We start from the raw sequence: 11,235 nt of genomic DNA on the forward strand, positions 1-11,235 counted from the left end.
TCAATTTTATTTTAAGAAAAATGACACTCTCCCCCCTGAGTTATATACTTATAGCACTTTCCCTCCCCTGAATTATTTAAGTTGACAGTTTTTCTCCCAAAAATGTTAAATAGACATATTTACCATTAAAATAAATATTCAATTTATTTTTCTTCTCCAATAAATAATGACCACGATTCGGTTCAAACCGAACAGACACTATAGCAACCAAACTGAAATATTCCGATTACAATTTAGAATCGAAACCCGATATTTAGAGTTTATTAAAATTGCAAACCGGAATGACCGGCTCATGTTCCGAACTGAAAAAAGTACATTTACTATTGAATTTAGGTTATTTTAAAAGTAAAAAATAAAATTCTAAAATAAAGTTTGAACCAGCAGTTCAAACTGGATCCGGAACCGTGAACCGGCGGGAAAATGTGCTATAAACATATAATTCAGGAAAAAAAAGTGTCATTTTCCCTTTATTTTATTTTTCCTAATGAGTTAGTTGCCGCGGAGGTTCCTTGTTTTTGTGGCATTTCCAAATATAGTCCTAGACAATCATTTTTACATTTAACACTCCAACTATCATACTTTGGACACTTTTGGTCCTTCTGTTGATTTTTTTTTCTTCAGTGAAATCCTATTTTAAAAAGGGTATTTTCAGATGAAAAAGAAGATGCTTCTATTTTTTTTTTCTTTTTTTCTCTACAGCTATTGAATCATGGACTAAAACAATATAACAGTCAAACTGAAGCTGATCGGGTGGCGATATCTTGAGCTTTCCAATTGCGTTGCAAAATGATTCTCCCACACCTGTAGGTCCTCACGTATTCGGTATCACCATTGACAAAGGATGTTTTAGGACCGGGTTGAATGAGATGAAAATAAGAGCTGAATGAAGGAGATGGTGCAACCATGGCTGAAGAGACGAAAATCGGGGAAAAAAACTGGCGCAAAAAAAAAAAAAAAAAAAAAAAAAAAAAAAAAAAAAACAGTTTAATAAAAAAAAATTGAAGAAACAAAAATGCTCTTGCATAAATAAGGTTTCACCTGAAAAAGTCATCGGAAAGACCAAAAGTGTCTAAAATATGATGGTCTGGGTTGTTAAAGGGCTAAAATGATTGTCTGGGACTAAATTTGAAATTGCTGCCAAAGATAAGGGACATCCACCAAAATGAACTTATTGAGAAAATAATTTTAATAAATTGAAGAGATGAAAATATTCTTTTCTAAAATAGAATTTCAATTCGCTGAAAAATGTCATTGAAATGACTAAAAGTATCCAAAATATGATAATCTAGAGTATTAAAGGGCAAAAATTATAATTTGGGACTAAATTTAAAATTACCACAAATGACAATGGACATTAACTCACAAAACATCTATATTTTTATTTTTAGTATACTCTATATGTATTTAGACATCAGAAAATTTCTGTAATTAATTATTGAACAAACCTTAATATTTAGATTTTGGAGTGTAATAAGAAAACACTACATGTGAGGATTAAGAGGAAGAAGAAGAAAACAAGCTGGTATAATAAAGGGATGTCAATTTTAGCCGATAATTTGGTATGATAAAATTGAAAATTTTTATACCGGTTAGGGTTAAAAAAAAATATTGCCTGATAAGAATTCATTCTAATTAGTCTGAAACTGATAAGTTTGATGGTCCAAACAAGTTAACCTGAAATTTAGTGAGCTGGCTTGATAGCCAGAACTACTGGAGGCCATTATTTTCTTCACAAGTGATATGGAGCAAAATATACATGTCAATTTGTTCATTTTTAATATTTTAAATTAAATTTTAATAAATATATTAACAAATTTATTACAAAATAAATTATTTTTAATACAAATAAATAAAAAATAAAAACTTAGTATAATTATATCATATTATAAGTGTAAATATATTATTATTTTTAGTTGCAATTTAGAAATAAAGAATTTGATAGATTAAATGATGTCTTTTATATTTGTCAAGGTTGAAAAAATCGCTAGGCGCCGATTTTTTAAAAAAAAAAAATGATTAAAAAAAAAAAGTTACATCCCGCCTCGGCTACCTAGTCCACGGCGACCTACTCGCCGCCGAATCTTTTACATTTATTAGCTTATCAAAAAACTAATTTTACAAAACACTTTTAAGCATCATCAGTTAGGTGTTAAAATGAAGGTAAAGTCATAATTTCAATTTATTCTCGCCATTCTCCACTAACGGGGCGTTGGGAATTACAATTTCATTTCTACATAATTCTCAATTGATTTCGAAGGCAAGCAAATTCATTCGTTTGGTTGGAAGGAATTGTAATTCTGCAGATTGAAGCATCACTGCATCCGCATGAGGAGTTGAATACAATCATTATTCCATAGAGCATTGTCCACTTGTAAAGTAGACTATTGGCATAATATATATTTTTAATATACTAAAGAATTATTTTTAATATATTAAATATTTATTTTTTAAAATTTCATTATTTGTATACTAATGGAGTGTTTGGTATGATAGAATTGTAATTCCATTCCCACCAAATTTCATGAAATTTACAATTTCATTATTTGATTTTGGAGGAATTTGCAATTCCTAGGGTCCCTCGGAATTAGAATTCCAGAGAAAATGACAACTTTGCCCTTATTAATATTATTACATAAGGACATTTTAGTCTTCATACACTTCTCCCTTTTAATTTCCAATAATTCTATTCATAATCACCAAATGATAAAATTTGAATTTCCACATTATCTTTTCCCCACAAATTATAATTCTTTCCCCCTAATTCCTTCCTTCCAACCATATATTGCCAAACAATAAATCTTCAGTACACAAATAATGAACCTTTAGTAACACAAATAACAAATAGGGACTCCTCCACACATACAGCCCAAATAAAAGTTGTGAGAATTTCATGTTATTGCAAGTGGTTGTATAGAGTTGAAGGAAATATTGAGAGCTTTAGTAGCAGGAAATAGGAATTGGGATTTCTGAACATTTAGCTGACTGATAAATGATTTGTCTTCTGCCCATACAAACAGAAACAATATACAATGGAGTAACACATAAAAACAACACTTAAAGATTTGACAGCTGTTAGAAACATATATAAAACACACATACACGGCCTCTCAAGAACCATAAACAACTCTAACTGACCTCTCAAGCACAACAACAGCTGACCTAGGTAGAAGGGGAACCATGGCTGCTCTTACGACCCCCGAGCTTAGATGGCCCGGGGCTGGGAGTTCGCTTTGTTTCGAGGCTCGGGCTCCTCTCGCCTCTCAGCCCTTTCACTCTGGGGCTGTATGCCCTGTGTGTTAAATGCGGGCTGTGCTCAGATTTTATTTCGTCCACTGAAGTAGGGGTTGAACTGGTTATCTTCGGACTGGATATATGTCGGATCTCACCATGGCTTCTCGTGATCATCTGGTCCAGCAACTCACCGCTATCAATAGGCCTCTGACCATCTTGATCCTGAAAACGTTATACAAACACATAATTGTTAGGATCAAACGCTTATCACTACACCAAAAGCTATAGCTAGTAGCAAAAACGCAACTTTATTTCCTTACAGACCGCCATTACATTTTCGAGAGCCAGGGTGCTGGACTTGGCCCTTCACTGGCCTCCGCCCAACAATAGAATTAATACCATTAGATAATCCCAAAAGCCCCTTATTGAGCAGTGAAAATCATTAGCGGTGTGATAGTATGATGTCAAAAACAGACAAAATCCCGAAGTGAAGCTGATTAAAACGTATGACAATAGTTACTTACATCCAAGGACATATTGTAGGTAATTGGAGGGGCTTCTTCATATTCAGCAGCATCGAGATCGTGTAGATGGGCTCCTTTGAAGAACCTAGGAAGGAAGTACTGGCGCACTGGGACGAGAAGCATGATCAATAACGGGAAAAGGACACCCGCAATTGGAATCCATGTTATTCCAAAGCATAGAAGCAGATAAACCGTCTGAAACAAGGTGAAGCCCGCAATTGTTTTGAAAGGTACTGTCTCCACAAATACTGCATGATTATCCTCCAGGACCCTGAATAAATCGACGATCAGGACAAGTATTCCAGAATGTCAGGATGTACACAAAACACAGGGATATATAGGCTTACTTGTATCTTCGACTTGGGGCTGTAAAAAGCAATAATATCCTCTCCCAAAACTGATTCCCGGGCAAGCTTTCAATTGCCATGAACGCAAAGTACCCCCAGAGAACCGAAGTTGGAATCTTTTTCAAGACAGGCATAGCACCAACACAGCCACCAACCATCAACGACTGAAGCAGATTGCTCAGGCGTTGTTCTTTGACTTCTAACGGTAAAAGTTCATCGATATCCTTATCCACATCGAAGATTGTCTCGTCAACGGGTGCACCAATGTGCCCTGTACTTGATGCTTGTTGGATCGTGGAGTCTTTCAGTTCCTTAAGTCCCTGTTGAATGAAATGAATTCTCAGGCGATGCATTTGAAATCTTAACATCCCCCGAGGGGTCACAATAAATTCTTACCAATCCCGAGGGAGTTTGGTAGACAAGTGGAGTTTGCATTTCATTGTAAGCTTCTTGCATGCTCCGATACAATTGACAAATATTAGCATTTTTCATTATGCTTTTTCGAACAGTTGATACAAGCTTATTCCGCAAAAGCTGTGCCAAAAAGTAGAAACAACAAAGCTTAATAACTTTAATATGAATACAGGAAAGAGAAACAGTACAATTCAAGAACCTTTCTTCAAATACGAGTGATAAAACCATCTCGAAAAGCTTACATGAAAGTATGATTAAGCTCTTTAATCATTCATTTTTTTTTTCCATAAATGTCTTTTATTAGATTGTCCTAGTGATCAATTTGGAATACCACACCAGCTAGGAAAAGTATTAATGTTCTAAGTGATGATGAAACCATCCATAAAAGCTTAAATGAAACTACGATTAAAGATCTTTCATTCATTGTGTCCATAAATGGACTAGATTAGATAATCCTCGCGACCAGATTAGAATACCGCACCAACAGTTTTGACGACAGAACAGAACTGAGCATGATGACTCATCTTATTCCATAAATATTACTCCCTCTGTCCCATTTTGTTTGTTTGGTTCGGTTAATGAAACTTGACTGAAGTTATTTTTAATTCAATTTTTCATAATATTAAGTTCAGTATTAGTATATAAAATTTATATATTTAGGAACTACATTAAAATTACTATTAAACACAAAAAATCAAATTTAAAAATTACTAAAGAAAATAAGCAATAATACCTGATGTTTCAGAGTAGCCAAACTTTTTGTATGCATTGGAGATTGTGGAATAACTCCATTGGAAGGGGGAATGCCAATAAGACCACATACTATGACCTATTCAATGCATAAATATCAAAACGGGCATTTCGAGACAAATATTCAAGTTAAAAAGACAAAACGACAGATGCAATGACTTACCAAGAGGCCTAAAAGAAGGAGGTCATAGTGATACGAAGAAGGTTTCTTAAGGTTGAACTCCTTTTGTTGTGCGAGTTGAGATGCAACGCTGTGGTCAAAGTAGTATAGCACGGCAATCATTGTCGCTGGAATAAACGCTCCGACAATATATAGCGGAGGCACATGCACCATCTCCTGGTGAAAATATGCCATCACGAGTTCGGGTAAGGTTAGTGGTTGAAAAAATGGAAAGAAAATGAGGCATCGTCTTTTAAATTCATTCCATTTGGGGCACAAAATGGGAAAATGAATCAAAGAAGCACCTTTATAACTGTCCAGTTTTTATATGCACCGGGAGACCATGGATTTGGGCTGAATAGCCGTCGTGGTATTCCTTGTGGCACATCGTGAACCGGTATATAAGATATTGCAGTCCAAACCAGCACCATAAAGGGCACGCCATAGTCAGCAATTAATCCCCGGAGCCAACCTTTGAGCCACAATAAAATCTCATAAACATAGAGAATAAAAATGTAAATATAAAGTAAGCTTCAAGAATATGTTCTTTAAATGCGAGTATTATCACCGTATACACATAAAGATCAAATTAAATAATATACCTGTCCCATAGCGCCATGACCTTGCTTTGCGGCTACTCAATGCTGTATAAAGAAGGCCAAACGATAAAACTAATGCAAACATTCCATTTCCAAAGCGCCAAGAAGGTAAGAACGCAGCCTGTTTAGGATTTTCTCTCTCGGGTGTCCCAAACTCCTCCACGAGTCCCTTTATGATAGATACAATTAGTACTGGCTTTCAAGTAATTCGAGGCTAGACAAAAAACTTTACTTAGATGTTATCAGAAGATTAAAAATATTGGATTTGAAGCCAACTCACCTTAATCGCTTGCTGCATAAAGAGCATTGCAATCAGAAGTCCAAATAACTCACCAGCCAAGCGTGTAAATCTGTTTATTATGGAGCATGCACCCAAAATTGCCAGCAAGAAAAGTAAAAAGGCGGTCCACACGCACACCCTAAAAGTTACAATATCAGAAAGCTCATCGGCACTACTATAATAATAATAACTAAAAAGTTAAAATTGAGTGTAGTCAGGCATTACCATCCAGTCCAAGCTAGAAAAAGCGAAGGGCCCAAATCCTTTCGATCTTTTGCGAAATTGAACATGAAAGTATACATTAAAACAGTAGGCTCAGCTACCCCTAAAATCAAGAGTGGCTGTCCGCCGAAGATAGAGTGGATCACTCCACAAAGCGCTGTTGATGCAAGAGTCTGGACTGCAGTTATAATCCCGTCTGCCATATATGCATACATAGTAACAAAACTATGAGTACTATTGACTCTATTACAATGTAGTATCTGTTCATAACTACTTTCTCAACCTATTGAAGCACAAAGAGTCAATACTGCCCCCACTGAGGCTCGAACCCATGACCTCCGGGAGAGCCACTTCGTGCCACTAGACCATAAGGTCATTGGCAGGAGGCTACTAAACTAAGAAAGTAATGGAAAAGTAACCAAAATCTCTCCTACCGGTGTTTCTCTCCAGTTGCTCCCCAAAAGATATGACCGGGATTGCTGATGCAAAGAAAATATATGTTGTTGGAGCCAGGATCCTTCAACAAAACACAACAATGCAAATTACATATATCCATAAAGGCAGATATTAAAGAAAATACAGAAATTAGACAGACAATTGAGGACTTCAACAAAGTTTTACAAGCAGCAAAACAAGATAGATGTTAAGAAAAACATCTAAAACTAAATTTACAAACCTGATACCAGCACTGATGCCTCCTGTCCAGTCTTGCTTGTAGCATAACATTCTACTTTTCAGATCATTCTTGATTCCGCGGAAGGGAACAAATGTTTCTTCCATGTTTTTTTTGAAACAAGATTATTTTTGAATCTTTTTCTTTTCCTTGGATAGGAGGTAACTGGTATTACACTAAACTTTGATAGAATTGAAAAGGCTTGAGAGGTACCACTACTAACTACATCTACATAGCTGACAGAAAACAAGTTTTGGGCAGGAAGACAAGCCTATCTGGTTATGGATTGAATATTCAAGAAAAACTAGGAATATGTATAAATTCATATATTCTGAGTGTATACTTAACCTTCAAGAAGGCCCATAAAATTAGACACTTTTCAAGAGATTCACATGTTAATGGATATATAAAGAAAGAATGATATTGTTGTATATATTCCAAGAAGAACAAAAGAATCAATTAGCAAAAAAGTGTAACTTTGGTAAAGGATGGAATTTGATATCCAACTTCTGAACAAGACCTCTACCTACTTGAATTCCATGGAGGCAAAAATTAGTTAGATTAACGAAACAAACCCATACTTATACAGAATCAAAAAACTAACGGAATAAATACCAACTTTCCATCCTCCAAGAAATCAACTAGCGCTTAACTTGGACAGAGTAGGGATCCATGACAACAATTTTCAAACTGTTCATAAAAATGCTCTGTCAAAGTAGAAAATCTCAAAGAGGCCTAGGTTCCAGTTACATAGTTGAAATCTATAAATGCGAGTCTATGGATGTTTGACCAAAAGAGTTGGTAAATATAGGAACCTCAATCAATGATTTAGCGAGAACCCATTATTGAACAAGCCGTTTTCAGTACTCTAGAACAGATTCAACAAAATGGGCATTGACCAAACACAAAAACCTGAGGAATTAGCGAAATCCCATGATTGGGAATTGGACAGACAGCGGTGATTTAATCCGATTGAAAGCAAAGGGGCATCAATGAAAGAAAGAAAACAGATTGTTGGCTCTTACATTATACAGAACGGAACAAAAGCTTCAAAGGAACAGTGGATTTCAAGAAGATGAGGAAAAGACAGAAAGAAACAAACAGTTCCCAATTTACATTAGCTGAGAAGAGGAAATTAAGCAAGCGCGGAAGGAAAACAAGAAAGGGGAATGTGGGTGTGTGAGAGAGAAGAAGAACGAAACAAGAAAACTCACTCCACTTGGGCAAATGGGGGTGTAATTGGTGTGAAGTGTGAAGTGAGTGGCGTGACCAAGAATAAATAACAACAACTTTTCTGCTGCCAGAACAAACAAAATAATTGAGACGTGGGGAGATAGAACGCAAAAACCAAGTAGTAGTAGTTTAATTTCAATGGTGGTTTAGGTAAAAATTGTGCGTATAATAATAATTTCAACTCGCAACTCGCAAGATAGGAAGAGTTCTTTCACTCTTACCATTAAAGACAGGAGGACACAGGGAAAAACAAGAAGAGTTGAGGGGATGGGGATGGGGTCCGACCGGGACCGGGACCGGCCCCCTACACTCACTCGAACCGGTCTGCATCTGAGTTGACGCCTACGGCCTACCCTCTCATCTAAGGTAGATGGACGGTTATAGCTCCGTGTTTTTCTTCTCTTCTTGGGGAGGTAGCTTCATGCAAACACATCATGTTACGTGAATTGAATAATGATTAAGGCAACTCTTATTTGTTAAGTGTCCTTATCTTTACATATTTATTTGACTTAATTATCAAAATGGTCTCTGGACTATAGGGAATTTATTGATTTTGTCTTAAATTATTATTTGATCAATTAAGTTCCTCAACTTTAAAAATCTTAACTAGTTTGATCTTCTGTTTGTTTTGTCGTTAACTTGGGATCAAATTGATAATTTCGTTATAGTCAAGAGACCATTTTATCTGAAAAATTAATTACTAAAATAGTCTTTTGACTATCTTCGTTATATGATTGTCATATACTACATAAAACCAAGTGGTGATACGTAGGTGGACATTAACCATTTAGTCACATCCATCCATGGTAAGTCACCGCATCGCATCTCAATCGAGTCTGGACTGAACTCGGCTAGCCCGGTCGACGCCCAACACACTTGAAGAAAGAAAAATGTGCACTCGAAAAAAAAACACATCTAAACTAACTTGCACATATTTATCATAATGTTACTGTTTTTTTTTTTAATTGTGTTCATTCTCGACCCTTAATATTGACTGGATCAATATATGAGACTAAGCCCTTTTTTTTTTTTACCTAAAGAAACATTTACGTATGATCCATATATATATATATATATATATATATATAAACATAGTTCAACTATTAACTTAGTTTTTTTTTTAAATTGTATATGTACCATTAGGGTTGTTTATAAATATGATGATTGTAAACATGTATGTTTTATCATTATACGAAATAATTAATAAAAGATATCCTTCGTTCCCGTGAACGTAGACTCTCGATCAAATTATGTAAACTCTAATTTTTTTTCTTTGTTTACATTTTCTATTCTTGATCTCTTAATCCCATATTTCTCAACAACATCATTTTTAACTAATTGAATCCATCTCATCTCATTGATATTATATTAGTATTCAAAGGTTTTTAAGTAATAAATCATTTTAAGACTTCACTAGTCTAATAACATGTGCTTAAGATTTGGATACCATACAAAACAAAATTAGCTTTTTAATCTTTATTAAAGGTGAATTGTGAGCTCAACTTAAAAAAAAAAAAATTATCAAATTGAGTGTAATCGTATTCATCTCTTTTAATATTATATCCTACTCCCTTCCATCCCTCCACAACTGCCCATTTTGCTATTTATTTATTTTTTTGTACAATAAGAGTAGTTGAGCATAATAAATTGAGTGATATGATATAGATGTTTATAGATTATTGGTTTCCAGCAATACCTCACTTCATAATAGGAAAGGAAATTAATTTAAAGAATAAAAACTTGCATTTAAAGAAGGTCAAAGAAATTCATTAATTTAGCCGTCAACATCACATTAATATATAATTTTCTCTTATATCACAATAACCATAAAATTTTCAATAATTTTTTTTACCACTTATATATGTTATTAAGTCTAATATCCTTCCAATCCAATTAACTAGTCCCTTATAATAAAGTCAACCATTCATAACCGAAAGGCGGAAGGACCTACTTTCCAGTGCAATTTAAGTCTTTAACTGCTGGAAAATCTGCAAGTCACCTACCCTCCGAAATACAATACATGCTTGTCCCTACACGCTGGGCACGCTGGTCCATAGCCGTTTCAGTATTGAGTCAGTCCAGTGCCCAGTCCAGTCTAGCACACTTCGAAGAAATACTTGCTTGTCCCTACACACTGGTCCATAGCCGTTTCAGTATTGAGTCAGTCCAGTCTAGCACACTTCGAGCACAATGTGCTTGGTGTATGCACACTAATTAATCCTCGTTATTCTTTAATTATATTTACAATGAGTAGAACAAACCCTAGCCTTTTGAGTTTAAATCAAATATAAACCAAGCAAGTGTAAGGAACAATTGATGCATGTTTAACACACAATTTTCTTAAAATGAATTTGCTTTCTTTCAAAGATGTTAAGACTTAAGAGCATTGAATCCTCTACTTCTCAAGATTCAACTATTTTCAATATATAAATTGAGCATTTTAAGTATATACTTGGCAAACTTAAATAGCATGTAAACACTAGTTTGGAGTGAAAATGTTTATGAGAAATTTTCATAGAAAGGAAGCAGAGGAATAGTACGAGATATTAGAAAAGTGGTCTGTCTAACTTTTTTCTACTCAACTATGCCTCTTATATATAGGTGAGCAATGAAATTATTGGCATTTAAACATGATAGTCAATTTGATTTTTAAATTAGATTATAATTGTATCCTCTTTGAAAATCAAAGAGAATTAATTCACTTATTTTTAGAAGAATCTAAAAACTTGGCAAAATCTTAACTTGTTTAGATTGTCAATTTCATACCAGTCATTTGAGGTGCCCATACCGGGACTCCACACA

General features: G+C 34.8%; 1 protein-coding gene across 1 annotated transcript; it reads right to left on the reverse strand.

Moving 5' to 3' along the window:
* Positions 1-2,941: 2,941 nt before the first annotated feature.
* LOC109191168 (probable boron transporter 2) lies at positions 2,942-8,626 on the reverse strand. Its single transcript, XM_019341749.1, has 12 exons — positions 7,204-8,626; positions 6,962-7,044; positions 6,531-6,723; positions 6,306-6,444; positions 6,029-6,194; positions 5,732-5,898; positions 5,430-5,603; positions 5,250-5,345; positions 4,499-4,636; positions 4,103-4,422; positions 3,756-4,026; positions 2,942-3,453 (listed from the first exon to the last, which is right to left on the reverse strand). The coding sequence occupies exons 1-12, from the start codon at positions 7,305-7,307 to the stop codon at positions 3,160-3,162; spliced, it is 2,145 nt and encodes a 714-aa protein (XP_019197294.1). The 5' UTR covers positions 7,308-8,626; the 3' UTR covers positions 2,942-3,159.
* Positions 8,627-11,235: the final 2,609 nt, after the last annotated feature.

The sequence above is a fragment of the Ipomoea nil genome, unplaced genomic scaffold (assembly GCF_001879475.1).
Source record: "Ipomoea nil cultivar Tokyo-kokei standard unplaced genomic scaffold, Asagao_1.1 scaffold1617, whole genome shotgun sequence".
In the NCBI taxonomy this organism is placed as follows: Eukaryota; Viridiplantae; Streptophyta; class Magnoliopsida; order Solanales; family Convolvulaceae; genus Ipomoea; species Ipomoea nil.